The 19,040-nt window shown below is 38.6% G+C and overlaps 1 protein-coding gene across 5 annotated transcripts in view; it reads left to right on the forward strand.

Annotated features, from left to right (window-relative positions):
- KMT2E (lysine methyltransferase 2E (inactive)) overlaps positions 1 to 19,040 on the forward strand; it is a 72,454-nt gene that overhangs the window by 15,988 nt on the left and 37,426 nt on the right. For all 5 annotated transcript variants that reach the window (XM_084788054.1, XM_084788057.1, XM_084788058.1 and 2 more), the window contains 4 exons: positions 675 to 859; positions 12,390 to 12,504; positions 14,122 to 14,351; positions 17,574 to 17,654. In XM_084788054.1, the coding sequence (XP_084644180.1) occupies positions 789 to 859; positions 12,390 to 12,504; positions 14,122 to 14,351; positions 17,574 to 17,654 (497 nt within the window). In that variant the 5' untranslated portion in view covers positions 675 to 788. The remainder of the gene's footprint in view (positions 1 to 674; positions 860 to 12,389; positions 12,505 to 14,121; positions 14,352 to 17,573; positions 17,655 to 19,040) is intronic.

Genomic DNA, 19,040 nt, shown 5'->3' on the forward strand with positions numbered 1-19,040 from the left:
TCCTCTCTCTCTTATGTAGTTCTGGCCGTCCTATAACTCACTGTAGATTAGGCTGGCCTTGAACTCAGAGATTCGCCTGTCTCTGCTTCCTGAGTGTTGGGATTAAAGTTGTGCACCACCATGCCCAGCTTCCTACCTTGGAATTGTGAAGATTAAACAGACTGCTCAAATAGAAAGTTAGTTTGATGCATGGTGCTCAATTTGTAAGTGCACTGTTAGATCACTACCAAAAAGACTTGCTTTGGATACTTGTACTATTAGAAATTCCATTTTGACTTGCACAATAGCAAATGCTTGCCAGCCCTTTACTGACTAGTGTGTCTTAGTAATCCTTCTGACGTTCTGGTTTCCCTAAAGAGGATTAGACCCCGAAACTTGTTTTCTTTCCTTCTTTAATGTGCGAGGATTGAACCCAGGGCCTCAAGCATGCCAAGCCCACTGTCTTGGCTGAAGTTTCCTCCAGAAACTTCTCTTTTCATCATAAATGTGCAGCATAATTCCAGGAAGAAAAGTAAAAGCTGCTCTGTGAACACTTTACATTTGTATTGGTACATTAACAAAGAATGCTTTCTTCATTTATTTTATTTTACCATTGTTTAAGTATAACTGGTTATTGCAGTATATTGCTAGTTAATATGGTTCTTAACTCTTTTGTTCCCATTTCTTTTACACAGGGTTTGTGGATGCACTTAGATGTTTGCAATGAGCACTGTGGCTGGCATGCCCCAGTATTTTGGATACCAATGCATAGGACTCCATAGTAATCGAATTTACCAGAGGCGAACGTCATGAGCATAGCGATCCCATTGGGGGTTGATACAATAGAAACATCATACTTGGAAATGGCTGCAGGCTCAGAGTAAGTATTTAAATACAGGTATTTTAGATGGGGAAAGGCAATATGTTTCAGCAATTGTTACATCCAAACAGTGATTATTTGCATATGCCATTTTTTATGACATCAGAAATTAAAAGGCAGTATTCCTTTAAGATTACTTTTATCAATAACCTTTGTTCTAAAATTCTGTTTTTGGAGGATTTGTATTTTTTGTTTTGTTTTGTTTTGTTTTTTAAATTTTCCCCTTGTAGTACTTCTCCATTTCAAGAAAATGTTTTTTGTGTGTGTGTGTTACATAAAAGCATATGTTCCTTAGACATGATTTTTCCTGAGAAGAGAACACAAAGCATAAATGGTACAAATTTTTGTTTTGTGACAACCACCAGAACTTTTGTGGTTTAATTATCAAACTTTTATGCTTTCCTTTTTTTTTAAAGAAGACCTTGAGGCTTGAAAAGATTGGTAAGACATATATTTCTCATTTTACAAAAACATTTTGATGTTCTCCTAATATATTTAAAAATAACTAGCATGTTGCTTCCTTTTCATTTCCAATTCACTGTCAAAAGAGACCAAAGTATTATCACGTAAGATGTTAGATGTTTATGGGTATTGTGGATGTATGTCTCTAGCCCTAGCTATTTGGTACTCAGAGAGGAGGATTGCCTGGTCCATCCTGGGCTACATAACTAGACACTGTCTCAGAAGAAAAAAAGGAGGCAAAGGAGATGTGGATTTGATTCTCCATTCCTGTATGTTTGTTTAATAACTGCTTATGAATTGATACTTATTCTGAAACCAAGTACTTAAATTTTTTATTATACTAGTGTAGTGAGTATACAGTTTTAAATTATGTTTTATTTTGAAGAAGATTGAATTGCTAAAATGCAATCACTAATAAACTAATTTAAAATGTAGAAAGTACTCAGTGTTTAAAGTTTAATACTAGATCAATTTTTATAAGGCCAAAGAAGGCATAGTCATCCTGTTTAGTACTTCTGGGTCTGCAAACAAGCAGGTTTGTAAACTCTCAGTAATATTTTATTGTATCTCTCAAAAAGTATCATGCTATTGAATCCATTTTTTAAATGTGTTTGTTATTCTGCCAATACTATACTACGAAAAAAAACATCTAATTTTGGTTTTTTTGTGTTTTATTTCTTAGTCCCTATTACTTTGCCTAAAAGTTGGCTCTTCTTTAACATTTGAACTAAAAACTTCTTAACACACTTTAAGAATAATTGATTAGTCAGGATAGACTATTGATCTAGAGATATCTACTACAATGAAATTTTGTTTCATGAGCTTACATTTATTTAAAAAAGTACTTGTAAATATTTCATGGTCACCTTTAAATAAAGTCATTCTATTATAAAGCAGCTTTTAAAAACTGGCTATGATGACACATGCCTGCTGTGACTCTGTACTCAGTAAGCAGGGGTGAGAGGGTTTCTGTAAATTCAAGGCCGACTTCATGGACACAGTAAGTTCCAGGCCAGTCAGGTTTACACAGGGAGACATTGTTTCTAAAAACAAAGCAAGGCAAGCAAGCAGACAAAATCCAAAGAAACAAAGAGCAGTACACCTTTTAAAAATATATATTTTTATCTGTGCTTATATGTGCCCCATATGCTTTCATGAACCTTGGGACATCAGAAGTGGAGATAAGATCTTAAACTGCATTTAGAGGCTGTTGGCAACTCAATATGGATACTGTGAACAAACCCGGGTCTAGTAATTGTCTTCAATGCTCAACCATCTTTCTAGCCCCAGTCACAGCATTCTACTATGCATAATACTAGACTAGAAACGAAGTTGAAGCTTTGTCCCAGTGCAGGTTGACATAGTGACTACCTTGGCAACTAGATATAAATACAATTAAAAAAAAAAAAACCACCCTGGCCAGCAGTAATTCTTTTATACTAGGAAGCTTTGATTCCCACTCAGTTCTTTAACTAGGTGAATGTCCCTACGTGCAGAAATGTGGACAATCAATCCAGGAGGCAGCATATACTGGGTCATTACAAGTATCCCAAACAAGCTATGTGGGAAGCAAGAGTTCATTGTTTCTTTCTTACCTTTTTTTTTTTTTATTATGTATAAGTGTTCTACCTGCGTGTAACACCTGCACACCAGAAGAGGGCACCAGATGGGTGCTGGGAACTGAACTCAGGGCCTTTGGAAGACAGCGAGTGCTCTTAACCTTTGAGCCATCTCTCCAGCCTGAGTTCATTGTTTTTTAAATATACATATATTTGTTACATATTTTCTTAAGCAAATATATCTAAAATATCATTTCAACACATAATCAGAATAAAACTAGTAATGAGATTTTTATTCCTTTTATTATCCTGTCTTTGAACTCGTGGGTTTAGTTCTTTCAACACATGCCAATTCAAATGCTCATTAGCACATATGTAGTGACTGCTGTAAAAATAAATAAAGCAACTCTACACAGATAGGATGACAGAGCTAAAAAAAAAAAAAAGATAATAGAGTTCAGAGGAAAAGAGAGGAGGCGAGTTGGGCAAGCTCTGCTTGCTGGCCTAATAGTTCATCTTAGCCCTTCCTGCCGGAGAGGGAAGATGGAGTTCTGAGTCTCCTTTTATTACGGGTTGAAGAAACCAAAGTCATAGAGTAGGCAGGTGGTGGTAGCAGAGCCTAATGACACGTTCTAGGCATCGCCTGTTGCTCACTGTTATAACCCTGAGCCAGTGGCCTGTGGAGTATGAGTCCTGGCCTACCGTGTGTGTGTGTGTGTGTGTGTGTGTGTGTGTGTGTGTGTGTGTGTGTGTGTGTGCGCGCGCGCGGCTTCTGCTGTAGCAGCACTAAGTTAGCTCAGTCAATTACTGACTGAAGTAGTCTTTGGTCCTGTAACAAAATGAAAGATAAAAAGTTGAACAAATTAGAGAAAATTTTTAGCTTTTTGCTAGAATTTCACTTTATTATTTGTTTATTTTTTGGCGTTTCAAGACAGGGTTTCTCTGTGTAGCCCTTGGCTGTCTTGGACTTACTCTGTAGACCAAGGTGGCTTTGAATTTACAGAGATCCACCTGCCTCTGCCTCCCGAGTTCTAGGATTAAAGGCGTGCACCACCACCTGGCATTATATTTATTTTTTAAGTTTCTATTTTTCTTTTAATTGTATGTAGATGGTTGTGCTTGCATGTGGGTGTTTGCACATGATGGAATATGCCTGCAGATGCCAGAAACATCTGCCCTGGAGCTGGAGTTAAACATGGTTATGAGTCACTGATACCGGTGCTGGGAACTAAATTTGAGTCATCTAGAAAAGTAGCAAGCGCTACTGACCACTAAGCCATCTCTCTAGCCCAGCTTATTCTATAGTAGGCTGTCTTGTGTTCTTTCTGTACTTACTCTGTCACTCCAGCTGTCTAGGCCATGCCTTCATTATGTAAGTGAATGAACTGAAAGCCCAGGAGGGAAGTGCTACTTGAACTGCAAAGTAGGAAGATGTACAAATGAGAAGGATCGGGCTTTCCCCCTAATAGTCTTTTAAAAAGTTACTTTTTCTTCTCAGAAACTGGACATTTAACTATTAGCATTGTGTATTTTAATTACTATTACTCAATTTCTCTAGTGCTGTTTGTTAGAAATCATAATGAGCTGTTACTTCTTTTATTTTATTTTATTTTTTATTTTTATTTTATTTATTTATTTATTTTTGGTTTTTTGAGACAGGGTTTCTCTGTGTAGCCTTGGCTATCCTGGACTCCCTTTGTAGACCAGGTGGCTTCGAACTCACAGCGATCCGCCTGCCTCTACCTCCAGAGTGCTGGGATTAAAGGCGTGCACCACCACCGCCCGGCTTATTTTATTTTTTTTAATGAGAGATGAACAGTTAAAAATATGACATGTGTGAGTTAGAAGTGAATTACTGGGGTGGAGAGATGGTTGAGTAGTTAAAAGCACATTCTGTTCTTGCAGAGGATGCAAGTTTGGTCCCTAGGACCTATATCAGTGGCTCACAATTGCTTGTAACTCCAGCTCCAGGGGATCTGACACTTCTGGCTTCTGGGTATCTGTAGTCCTGTCACATTCCCACACACAGACACATGTACACATAATCAAAAACAATAAAGATACATTTTATTTAAAAAGAAAATGAATTACTCTGGAGAAGGACTACTCATCATCCTGTGTGTAGTAATCTAGTCAAAGCTGAGTAAGTGACTGAGAGTCTGAGCCAAGCTAGCTATGTTCTTTCTGCCTTCCTCAGTCACTGCCATGGTCATCAGCCCTTGCAGCCAATAACCATTTTAGAAATTGTCCTCATTTGCAGAAAGAAGTTTGAAATATTGGTAGATAAAACTTTCTCCAAGCTGGAGGTGGCACATGCCTTTAGTCCCCAGCACTTGGGAGTCAGAGACAGGCAGATCTCTGTGAGTTCGAGGCCAGCCTGGTCTACAAAGTGAGAAGGCTACACAGTGAAACCCTGTCTCCAAAAACCAAACAAACAAAAAATTTGAGGCTTAATTTTATTTGTTTGTTTGCTTGCTTGCTTTGCTGTAGTATGTGACAGTTTAGTGTTACTAGAGCCACCTGCTGACAGAATTCATTAATTTGTTGGTGACTGAATATTCTGAGTTCGAATTTATATAATTTGAGGTACTAAAATAAAATGTTTTGTCTAATGAAATGTTTACAGTATATTTTATCCATTTTCTACCAGTACTTAACTGTTTTCTTATTTTAAAAAGCTTTTTTTACATTTTCATTTATTTTGGGTGTGTAATTGTGTGGGTACACACATGCCATGGCATTTGTATAGAGGTCAGAGAACAACTTACAGGAACTGGTTCTCTTCTGCTGGTACCCAACTTGGGGGGTGGGGTCTAGAAAAAGAGTACTTGTTCTTCCAGAGGACCAGAGTTTGGTTTCCAGCACTCACATCACTTGGCATAAAACTATTTACTAACTTAGGAGTACTTACTGAAATCACTAATTTATAGGTATAATTAACACTAGTCAATTTTAAAGGAATGGTGGGGACAGTGTAGTTGGATAAGAATGCTGGACAAGGTAAGGATCTAGGCTTTAGCATTCTTTATTAAAATAGCATGTTGGGCTGGAAGATAGCTTAGTAGTCAAGAACACCGGCTGCTCTTTAGAAAACCTAGCATTGATTCCCACCACCAGTTTTACAGCTCAGAAATATAAATAATTCTAGTTCTAGGGAAGCTGACACCCTCTTCTGGCCTCAGATGCCAGGCATGCTCATGGCGCTCAGGCATACATACAGGCAAGGTACCCATCCACATTAAAAAAAAAAACAAAAACCTTCCGTGTTTTTAGGACATCGTTTTACAGGTGTGGCAGTTGAGACCCAGAGTCATTATGTGGTATGTTATCTGGTGCCTCTAGTAGTAAGCTAGATCTTGAGAGTTTAGCAGTTAGAACGGATTTCTTAATCTGTGAAGGTCAGAGGCTGGACTCTGGTCTTTAACGTCCCTGCTAGGATTGCCCCTGAACAGCACTTAGGAACAAAGAGATTACTTTCCTGAGCAGTTCTTCTCTCACTGTGCTTAGTCCATCCCAGTAGGAGTCAGTACCTCAACCTTCACAATAGCCTTGTGATAGCAATGTATCAGGAGTCCATTACCACCAGTTTTAGCCCAAGACAGTGCTACTTTCGGTCTCCAAGTCATCTGAGACAAAGGAAACCACACCCTGAAACTCCCTTAGGGCCAGATGCAAACTGGCCATACCACACACTTAGCTTACCAAAGCTTGACTGTAGCATTTCACCTTCTCCAGGCCCTAGTACCACCCCAAGGGTCAAAAGTAGCCTGCATGGCTCACCTGTGTTAACCCTTGATGGCATAGTGTTTATTTATTTATTTTATTTTATTTTATTTTTTGGTTTTTAGAGACAGGGCTTCTCTATGTAGCCTTGGCTGTCCTGAACTCAGTTTGTAGACCAGGCTGGACTTGAACTCACTCTGCCTCTGGAGTGCTGGAATTAAAGGCACGCGCCACCATGCCCAGCCTGTTTATTTATTTTTTTTAATCTTTCGTTTCTGCAGTTCTTTGGTCACTTTCTGAAAATGTAGGTCTGTGCAGATTATTGGACCTTTGCATTACTTTTCTATGTATTAGCTTTCTTGAGACATAGGATTTGGCTTTTTCTTTTGACAGTGCCGCTGCCACATTAGGTCTACTGCCTGGTTTTCTCATTTGGGGGACAGAGGTTGGAAATGCTGGGATTGACTCCACGGCCTCTCTTACGCTAAGCGTGTGATTCGTCACTAAGTGATAACCCCAGCCCTGTATTGCCTGGTCATGTGGAAGGATAAAATATTTCTTTTTTTAAAAAATGATTTATTTATTTATTATTTATACATATTCTGCCCTCATGTGTGCCTGCCTGCCAGAAGAGCGCACCAGATCTCATTGTAGATGGTTGTGAGCCACCATATGGTTGCTGGAAATTGAACTCAGGACTTTTGGAAGAACAGACAGTGTTCTTAACCTCTGAGCCATCTTTCTAGCCCATGATAAAACATTTCTATTATGATAAAAGTATCATAATAGATAGTTTAGGTGTATAGTTTCAAGTGTCATTCAGTGCAGACAGAATGTTGAGCAGCTGTCACCAATTTCTAAATGTTTTTCCTCATCCTGCACAAAATCTTCATTAAGTGATAATCTTTCTTTCCCTTTATTTATCCCCAGTACTTTATAAATTGTATTTGGTTTCTGTCTTTGCTTATGCTAGGTTCCTCTTGTAAGTAGAATCATAAAGTGTTTATTTTCTTGTGCCTGGCTTATTTTGATAATGTAATTTTAAAAACTGTGTGTATGGTCATGTGCTTATGAGTGCAGCTGCCCTGCAGAGGCTGGAGGAGGGCATCGGGTCCCCCTGGACTAGAGGTACAGGTGGTTTTAAGCCAACTAATGTGGCTGCTCCTGGAAGCAAGCACTCCCCTTCCCCCACTTCAAGTTGGGTAAATTGAATACTTTTAAAAAAAGTTTTAATTTTTTGAGATTATAAAACAAATCACTTTCCTCTCCAAACCCTCCCACATACCCCTATCTCTTTTGAATTTATGGCCTCTTTTTGTTAATTTGTGTGTGTGTCTGTGTGTGTGTGTGTGTGTGTGTGTGTGTGTGTGTGTGTGTTTATTCCTAAGTACCTAAGTAGAACCTACTCAGACTACGTGCATGTGTGTTTTGAAGGCTGACCTTCTGGTATTGGATAACCAGTTGATGTGCTCTTTCTTAGGGAAGACTGTGTCTCCTGCTCTCAGCAGTCCTTAGTTGCCTGTGGCCGTTCTGTAGGGTTGAAGTCTTTTGGTCTTTCCTCCATTCACTTTGGCATGTCCGTTGTTACTGTCCTTGTTCAGCTCATGTTTAGGTGTTCATCTTGGTGAGAATTTATGAGTGTAGCTTCTGACATTACTTGGAGACACTGTCTCGGCAAATTCTGTGACCCTCTGGCTCTTTCTTATAGTCTTTCCACCCACTCTTCCTCAGTGTTCCCTGAGCCTTAGGTGCGGGAGTTGTTTTATAGATGTATCCTTTGCAACTGGGCTCCACAATTGTGGGTTTCAATTGGTTGTGTTTTCTATAGTGGTCTCTGTCTGTTGCATAGAGAAGTTTCATTGATGAGAACTATACTTATCTGTGGACATAAGGACAAATATTTAATGTAGTTAGGGATTATGCTGGATTAGTAGAATTGTGGCTATAAATTCTCCTTAACGATCATGACTTCACTAGCCCTGATTTGTTTGTTTGGGATTTTTTAAAGTATATTTACTTATTTATTGTGGGCTTATGTATGTTCCTGGGCTCCAGTGCCACAGGGCATCTGTAAAGGTTGGAGAAAAACTTTAGGAATCTGTTCTGTCTTCCCACCATGTGGGTCCCAAGAATTGTACTTATGTTGTGAATCTTGACAAGTCTTAATTCACTGAGCCATCTCACTGGCCCTAATGTAATTTATTGATAACCAATTTTGTCTATATATTATCTAGGCATTTATGCATGTATATATATGCATAATTGGCTACACAAAACACTAGCTGATATATACACAAAAGTTTATTATATTATTTTCTTAGCTCTGCCATTAAATCTTTGTAATGTTTTAAGAGATTTTAGAAGAAAAATGTCTATAGCCTTGATTATAGCAGTTTGTTGCTATTAGTTTCTACTCACCTATTATTCATATACAAATATAGTTAGTTTTCTTAGATTTAATACTTTTCTGTTTAAATATTGAAAAGATTTCTAGTTTCATGAGTGACGCTATAACAGACATGTCAGATCCATGGTCTGACTTTAGTGGATATCACTTGCTTCCTTATGATAAACCCCTCAAAATGGCACTGCTAAGTCAGATGATGCTTGTTAGCCATGGAAATCCTCTTGCCCTAGCCTCAGGAGTGCTATTTTTTTTTTAATTTTAATTAAATCCTGCATTCATTATAGTTAAGGACAACCATTGCACTTTCTATGTAAGCCCAATGGCCCAAGTTCTATCATTGGTGACCCTACCCCCACCCCCAAGGAAGGAGAGACCTGAAAGTCTGATCTCCATACGTGCTGTGACACATGTACAACCTGCATAGTACACATATACAGATCACATACATAATCGTAATACAAGTTTTAAGTTAATAAGTGTCACCCAGTATTTTTATGCCATTTGTTTCCTTGTTTTAAAAATTGCTTTTAGTGCCAGGCAGTGGTGGTGCATGCTTTAATCTTAGCACTTGGGAGGCAGAGGCAGGTGGATTGTTGTGAGTTTGAGGCCAGCCTGTTCTACAAAGGGAATCCAGGACAGCCAGAGCTGCACAGAGAAACCTTGTCTCAAAGGGGGGAAAAAAGCTGATTTTAGTGAGCCATCAAGATGACTTGCTTGCCTCCAAGCATGATGGCCTTAGCTGGATTCTCAGAGTCCACATGATGGAAGGAGGGAGCTGACTCCCAAAAGGTGATCTCTGATTTCCGTGTGTGCACCATGTTACCAAATGTACACATGTATACACAGTAAATAATAGAGTTATTTGAGAAATCACTTGTAGTAAGTGTAAATATTCAGCATAGGCATCTGCTTAAAGCCACTTGTGCTTTCTTGTATGGCCTTTCTTTCTTGTCATTATAGTAGCCATATTTGAATCCTGATATTCTGAAAAGTATTTGGCTGTTTCACATGCTGGACCTCTTCTTCATTTACACGAAAGCTTGACTTGATTTCTTTAGCTACTCCACAGTACCAGTTTTGTCCATACTCCTCATCGCACTGTGGTTGATTACATACTTAAGAGTGAATCTTGAGGCTAGAGAGATGGCTCAGTGGTTAAGCGCACTGCCTGTTCTTGCAGAGGAGCTGGGTTCAATCCCCAGCACCCACGTGGTGGCTCACAACCATCTATAATGAGATCTGGTGCCCTCTTCTGGCCTGCAGGTGTACATGCAGGCAGAGCACGGTATAAATGAAAGAGGGAATCTTGTACTTTAGACATACTTCCTTCATGAGGCTTATTATTGCAGACTTCAACTCTTTTTCCAAGTTAGGCATCCGTAATGGATTATGCCTACAGTCTCAGCATGTAGGCAGTGGAGGCAGGAAGATCAGGGGTTCAAGGCTAGGCTTAGCTACATAGTGAGTTCTAGCTTGTACTACATGGAACTATTATTCCCCAACTCCCCAAAAAGGATGCAGACATGGTGGGCCACTCCTGTAATCTTAATAACAGTCAGAAGCCTGAAGCAAGGGGCTAGAGAGACAGCTCAGTGACTAAGAGCACGGATCGTTCTTCCAGAAGACCTGGATTTAATTTCCAGCAACAACATGGTAGCTCACAACTGTCAGCAGTTCCAGTTCCAGGGGATCCGTTCATCACCCGCACACAAACATACATGCAAGCAAAATACCAGAACATATAAAATAAAAATAAAACATTAAGAAAGAAGCCCAAGGCAAATAAACAATTATTACAAGAGTAAGGTATATATGTAAGTAAATATAATATATTCTTAGTTTTTAAAATGTGCAGCTTTAAGCCAGGTGGTGCACACCTTTAATCCCAGCACTCAGGAGGCAGAGGCAGGCAGGTCTCTGTGAGTGTGAGTCCAGCCTGGTCTACAAAGTGAGGACAGCCAAGGCTATACAGAGAACCTTGTCTCGAAAAACTCAAAAAAGAGAAAGAAAAAGTGTAAGTGTATTTATAACATAAATTAGAAAGGGGCACATGGAATAATTGTTGATGTGAGAATGGAGGAAGATAGAATATTTTGCTTTTGTAAGTACTTTTGTATTTAAATTTTATCCATGATCATGTACTAATTTTGAAGCTATGAGACAAATTCAATAGTGCATTTATAGGTATTACTTCTTAAAGTATCTTGAATGTATTGGAGATTGTAATCTCTAGCATGACTCAGCAATCTCATCTTGTGCTGCTTTCTGCTCATTCTGGCACACTGGGTCTTATGACATCATCCATTTGACACTAACGAGCCTGTGTGAAGGCAGGCTAAGAAAGCGTTAACTGGAAAAGCTGTTTTTAACCCAGCTGGTCTCAGGACCAATTTAGAGAATGATATGAGGAAGAAGTAGGATAAAGATTGTCATAAAAACCAATCAGGGAGTGGCTGCAGTATTATGAAATAAAGGCATGGAGACAGATTGTATTGTTTTGGATTTGAATAGGAGGAAGTTGACCATGGATATTGATCTACTGTTACACTGATCAATAGCAATTAGATAAAACCAGGCTGGGTTGAGGGGGTGTTGGTATGAAGAAGTTGGGAAGATGTTGTAGGTAAAATGCTAGGACAAGGAGCTTTCAAAATAACAACTGTTGGGAAGTTGCTGTTCTCAGTAGTATTAGCAATCGGGTCATCACCATCTCTTAACTCTTATTAGGCCAGACCTAAAAGCTAGTCACTAAACACAGACTACTGCTTGTATGTTTCAGCCGTAAGTCTGGTACAACCTACAACATGAGGTTCCCTGTTCTTTAACTTAATGACATTTCCCTAGAGTCTACTCTGTCCCAGCACATTTAACACACTGTTTTGACCATTGAAGTGCATACTTAACATTTAAGCCAGAGACTCAATCTGCCTTTAATCTTACTTAAAACCATTTCTGCCACTCTGGCCACCCTTTTGGATGTTTCTTTGTGGCACTGGGTAGATGGTACAAAGCTTGGTCTCTAGTAATTTGGGGTTTTGTTTACGGTTTTACTTATAGCACATGCTGGCCCTGAGCTCTTGGTCCCTACTTCAGCCCTACAGTGTTATGATTACAGACATGCACCATCCCCAGCAGTGGACGGACACCTTTTAAACAACGGGAAACTGTAATTGAACTTGGTATTAGGATATTCATGTTATTAAGTAAAATTTTTGTTATGACAGATTCTACAGAGGATGAATCTACCCACAGCTATGCATGTACTGTAAATAGACGTTGTATTGGTTTTGAAGTATTTTAATATAAGCACTTATAAATTTTAATGGATTGAAACAGAAAAACGAATGAAATTCTAATTGCTGGAACTTCTTTCCCCTAGACCAGAATCCGTAGAAGCTAGCCCTGTGGTGGTAGAGAAATCCAACAGTTACCCCCACCAGCTGTACACCAGCAGCTCCCACCACTCACACAGTTACATTGGTTTGCCCTATGCGGTAAGTGTGGAATGTGGCTTCAGCAGGACTTCTGTAAGGCGAGACGTGCTTGAGAGATGTGTGTGGTATCATGCTTAAGAAAATACTTGAAAAGTACAGCCGTTTTATATTCATAAGTATATAGTTTATACTTTAACCTAACTGCTATTAAGGGAACAAAATTCTGTGGAAATCTGTAGGTTTTTAAAAAATTGTTATTGTATTTATCTTGATATTTTTAACATCAATGAAAAGACTATAGATGTTACATTGTTCTATTTACCATTAATTCTAAGTTACATGTTAATTAGTAAGTTATATAGTTGTTTTTCTAAAGATTAAAAAAATTTTTTTAAATGTATTTTTAATTGAAAAATAAAATCACTCATATTACATTTCAATTGCTATCCCATCCCGTGCATCCTCCCATTCCTTCCTTTCTCCCACTTTCACCCCATTCCCCTTCCCTATGACTGTGACTGATGGGGACCTCCTCCCCTTGAATATGATGCTAAGGTATCAAGTTTCTTCTTGGTAGCTATCCTTCCTCCGAGTGCCATCGTAAAGATTCATTTTTATCTTTGTTTTTGTGTTTCAAGACAGGGTCTCTATGTAGCCCTGGAACTAGCTGTATAGACCAGGCTGCCCTCATGGCCTGCCTCTGGCTCCTCGGTGCTGGGGTTAAAAGTGTGCAGTACCACACTTGGCTGTTTGTATTATTTTGAATTTATGGTGTGTGTCTGCATGTGGGTATGTACAGTACAGGTGTCTGAGAGGCACTTGTAGCTGGAGTTACAGTGATCATGAGCAGCCTGGCATGGGTTCTGAGGACATAACTTGGGTCCTATAGAAGAACAGCGTGTGCTCTTCCTAACTGTTAAGACGGCTCTTTGGCTTCACCTTATTATTATGAATCACTTTATGTTGAACATATATATATCAAGAAGAAGCTTGATACCTTAGCTGGCCAGATAAAAGCTTTTCTATTTCCTACTGAGGGTCCTATAGGACCTTGATTCAGAGTTACTGGGCTGGCTAGAGTCGTGATTACTAAGAAAGTACAGTTATGAGAGGTTTTATTGCTTAGAGGAGAATAAAAATGACAGAAATTTAAAGTTCCAATTATATATTTTACAGTGATGATGTACCTTCTGTTAGTATTGGCCTCTGTTTGTCTGGGGGAATAGGGTGTGCACATGTGTGGGAGTCACGTAGGTTCTCTCCTTCTACCGCATGTGTCCTCGGTATTGAATTCAGGCTGCTAGGCTCTGTGGCACACACCTTTATCTGCGGAGCCGTCTCTCCAGCCCAGTTTTTGCTGTTTTTTGGCTTTTCTATTCCTGTGGAGTTTGGGATTTTACCCTTCTTCTCACATCATAAACTTGCTCTCTTCCTGAAAGTAAAACCGTGTCGTCACAGGACTGGGAATGTGGTTTCTGTTGTGAAGGGAGGAAAATGTCACTGATGTGACATTAACTTACCACTGTGATTTTATTTATTAGTTTTGTGTCATTATTTTAACAGTATTAAGGAGGGAATGGGCCGATTTTATGTTACTGAGTATTCAAATTTTTATTTAATTTGCCTAGTTGATGTCATTGAAACTCATATTGTGCTGTTCTATATTCTATTATTTAGGACCATAATTATGGTGCTCGTCCTCCTCCAACACCTCCAGCATCCCCTCCTCCATCAGGTCTCATTAGCAAAAACGAAGTAGGCATATTTACCACTCCTAATTTTGATGAGACTTCTAGTGCTACTACAATCAGCACATCTGAAGATGGAAGTTATGGTACTGATGTAACCAGGTGCATATGTGGTTTTACACATGATGACGGATACATGATCTGTTGTGACAAATGCAGGTAAATATTTCACACCACTAGCTCATTTTTTTTTTCTTGAATGCTTTTAAACTTTGATTATTAATTTGGAAAAACTAGTTACAGCACTTTTGAAGGAATTAATTTGTTTCTTAAGTAGGATGGCTGCCTCTGTAGATGCAATTTATTTTTTCCTAGAAAAAAAAAATCCCTTATTTAAAAGAAGCTACGTTAGGACTAGAGAGAGGTTTTAGCAGTAACACACTAATCTTGGAGAGGACTCAAGTCCAGTTCCCAGCACTCACATGGGGCAACCTAAAACCATCTGTAATTCCAGCTCCAGGAGACCTAACTAGGCAATACTCCTCTTATGGCCTTCATAATCACACATGCATGTTTGTGTGCATGCACGTGCAACACACACACACACACACACACACACACACACACACACACACACACACACCTTAAAAATTAAATAAATCTTTAAAAGAAGCTGTTTTATGGTTTATTAGAAATCCCTGTTAGGAATTAGGCAGTAATCAGTTTTAAGCTATATTAAAGGATCTTAATCAGTTTTTGATCTTATTTTCTTACAACCTTTGGCTTGAACCTTGCAGCACTCTGGAGTCTTCTTGAACCAGAACCAGTCTCCCCTCCCCAATCCCTGGTTCAGCCACCAAGAAAGGCCTCCTCCCCTGGAGAAGGTGATTGGGACAGAAAGTGGGTTTCTTTCCTCCCTTCCTCCCTCCTTCTTCCCTCTGCTGCTCTGTCTCTCCCTGTCTCTCTGAGTGAAGCTTACTGAGAGTACAGATGGAACACTAGGATTCTGCTCTGAAGCTACTAAGTCCATTGTGTTCCTGTGCAGGGAGCAGAGAATAGTTACGTAGCACATTGTAGAAGGCAAGAAAGTTTGATGGCTTCACAGAATTTCCTGGTCTTGGTCCTTAAGGCATAGCTTCATTATCTGGTTTGATGACTCTTGGCTCTATAAATCCATATTTGAGAGTGAGTTAAACTGCAACTGAGAGCCAACTGTAATTTTTTTGTGTGTGTTATTTATAAATTGTTCCATCAATTTACAAATTAGATTTAATGATTAGCTTTTAAGTATCATTGATGGAAACATATATTTAAAACATTCATTTATCTGCTAATAAGTAGGAAATTAATGTAAAAGGTGAAATTTGGTTTTTTGGTTTTTTTTGTTTTTTTCCTTCAGACAGGGTTTCTCTGTGTAGCCTTGGACTTGCTTTGTAGACCAGGCTGGCCTCGAACTCAGAGAGATCCACCTGCCTCTGCCTCCCAAGTGCTGTGATTAAAGGCGTGTGCTGCTATGCCCTGTTTTCTTAAATGGAAGATTTGTAAATAATTTTATTTTAATAATAACATACCATGGTACCTTTAAATTTTAGAAATAAGTTCTCATTATTTATGATATTTATTTTAAATAATGACTGTAGATTTTTTGGGAAGGCAAATTTACAAAACTAAATGACTTTGGGGATGTATTTTCTGCCTTATATTAGAGAGTATCATTTTTATTGTCATCAGTTATATAAAAGACCTCTTTTAATGTGATAAATTACTATGTTGCAGTATTTTTATTGAAAGTATAATGTAAGGAATGGTCTTCTTTTGACCCAGCTACTCAGATAGTGACATATAGTAAATGGTTGTTACGTTTGGTATTCATGTAGATATCCTTAGGGATCTTTGTTTCATTTTGCTTTTTGTTTTTGTTTTCTATAACTACCTACATATTCTTGAAGTTACAGTTATTGGATTATTTAAGGTATTTGCCTTGAAGTAACTCTCTTATTATGACTCAGTGTCTGTGTATCTAGTCTGTCCATCCTACCCAACCTCTATTTTATTTTTATTTATCCTGTTGTGTTTTCCAAGAACTAATCTTTTTTCTCTTTCTTTCTTTGAATTGCTCCTTTATATTTTGTCAGTGTCCCTATTGCTCATAGTCCGTGTTTTGACATCTAGAACTCTTCTCTTTTGTCTTCTACCTTTGCTTATGTTTTCTGTATGACATAATAACCTCATAAATCTAACATAATTTGCTACTTAGACCTTCTGGATGATTATCAGTAGAGAAGTAAAAAAAAAAAACCAAACATTTAGTTTAGTACATTTATATTAGAAGTGACAAAATAGGGCTGTGAGATGACCCAGTGGCTGCTGCCCAGCCTGACAAGCTGAGTTTGTCCTCTGGGACCCACATGGTAGAGAGAGAGAGAACCAACTTGAGAAAGTTGTTCTCTGACCTCCACACTTGGCCTATGGCATAAAAGTGGATGATTATGCCTAAGGAATAGATAGCATTCTTTCTTTTTTAAGCTTCAAGTTTGAATTTGAGACTTATTTATGTATTTTATGTATGTGAGTGTCCTGTCTGCATGTATATCTACAGGCCAGAAATGGGCATTAAATCATATCAGATGGCTGTGAGCCACCATGTGGTTGCTGGGAATTGAACTCAGGACCTCTGGAAGAGCAGGCAATGTTCTTAGCCACTGAGCCACCTTTCCAGCTCCTCAAGTTTGAATTTAAAGGAACTCAAATTCAGTTTCAGACACTTGAGTTTTTGTCAATAACAACATATTAGAGAAGTTTGCTTCATGCTTGCCCATATACTTCAAAGTAATTAAATTCAGTTCCTTGCCGGTGGCCTCTTGGGTTCTTTGATGTCTTTGGGATGACTTTAGTTCTCTTCTTTTAAAGTATGAAATGTTAGAAGTCTTTTTTTATTCTTTCTTTCTATTTCCTTCCCTTTCAATTAATACTGTATGCCCCCAAAATTGTTAAATGTGATCAGAAAATATAATTTATCTTTGCTCCTTTCCCCTGATTTCACAAAAGGAACAGTTCTCTTTATATTGACTACTTTTTGGTCATCTTCTCAAAGCTGACAATTGATAAGTGTTTCACTGACACCTTTTCTTCCTGCTTTTCCGGATCAGATTCTTGTCCTGCTGACGGCTATATGAGGGTTGAGTTGGATAGCTTCAGGTTTCTAATACTATTCTAAGCCATTACCCTTTACATTTTAAATTGCATTTGCTTTAGAAATTGATTATATACATTTTGTAGTTGCCCTATTTTTGCACCTCAGACTTTTTTTCTACCTAAGGAAACAGCTTAGTGCGTGCTAAACTCAAAGTAGGCATTTCTTAAATGATAGATGGAATATTAAGTCTAATGGATGGCCTTAATGTTTTCTGTTCTTGTTGTATTTTTCTTTTTCTTTTTAAGTGTTTGGCAACATATTGACTGCATGGGGATTGACAGGCAGCACATTCCTGATACATATCTATGTGAACGTTGTCAGCCCAGGTAAGTTATACATGATAAGACTGTTGTTTTTCACTGAAAATTTATTTATGAGTTTCAGATAAATGAAATTATGACTCCCCATATTTTTTTTATTTTAAGGTGTATTTTTCCACTCATTTTTCTTATTTTTTTTTATAATGAAACCTTCAATGATAGTGTATTGTTGTTTACTATGTCATTTTAGCTTCATTAGTGATCAATATGATAGTTTATCTTCTAAGTGTTTGGCATCTTTTTTGGCAGTTATTATATAGAGTTTGGTGTGACTGTACAGGTTTGTAACACAAGCCATTTGAGCAGCTGAGGCAGGAATATTAAAAAATTCAAGGTTTGCTAAAGGTACAGAGTGAGTTTAAGTACAGTGTGGTAACTTAGTGAGACCCTTCCTCAAAATAAAAGCAAAAATAAATAAATAAATAAATAAATAAATTGGCCTAGAGGATTGTAACTAGTGGTAAAGTACTTGTACAGTATACATACCGGATGCACTGAGTTCACGCCTGAGTTTCCCAGAAGAGGGTGTCGGGAAATGTAGCTTATGGTGATGGAATAATTGCCTAGCTTGTGAGAGGCCCTGCGTTCAATGCCAGTGTTCTTCTACCCTTCAAATATGAATTATTATTCCTTAGTTATATACAGAACTTGGTGGTGAGTCTGTTTGCAGCATCTAGATTCAACCCCCTCTACCCCCCTTTTTAACACACAATAAAGGCACAATGTCTGTTTCACATGTGAATTTGCTTCTTGTGAGGCTCTGGAGAGAGCAGTAGGCATTACAGAAAGAAAGCCACTTATCTTTGCCACAGTGTTTTAGAGCTTATAGTCCGAGGAAAGTCTCTCTTACATGGCAGAAACTATAATAAGTGGCCCTTCACACGCTACCTTTGAAAACAACATATCTGAATTAGGTTCACATGAATAAAACAAGAGACAGGGTGTATGTGGAGCAAGAGTGGGTGACCTGAAGTCCAAAAAATAGACTTGCCAGATCCTGAAGTGCACACATGGAGAAAAGTTGTGGGTGCAAAGGAAATTGCAGGGGATCCCATGCTCTCAGCTCAAGGGGGAAGAGTACACCTTTACCATGGTGAGTGTAAGGGAGGTTGTAACAGGGCAGAAAAACCAGGACATGTTCTCGGGATTTTGTTCTGGTCTGGTTTCTGACTCTTGTGTTGTCTGTCAAATGAATTCACATGAGATGGCGGAGTGTGGTGTAGAACACAACTTATTATAAGTTGAGAGACTCTCAAGGGTGCAATGAGCAGTGACCAAATAGACCATTGCTGTTATTTTTCAAAGTCGTTATTATGGAGCCAGGCAAGGAGGGCCGTGCCTGTAATTCCTGCACCTGGGAGGTGGAGGAAGATCCCGAGTTGAAGGTCCAGC

Source organism: Acomys minous, assembly GCF_964271855.1.
Source record: "Acomys minous genome assembly, chromosome: 6".
NCBI lineage: Eukaryota > Metazoa > Chordata > Mammalia > Rodentia > Muridae > Acomys > Acomys minous.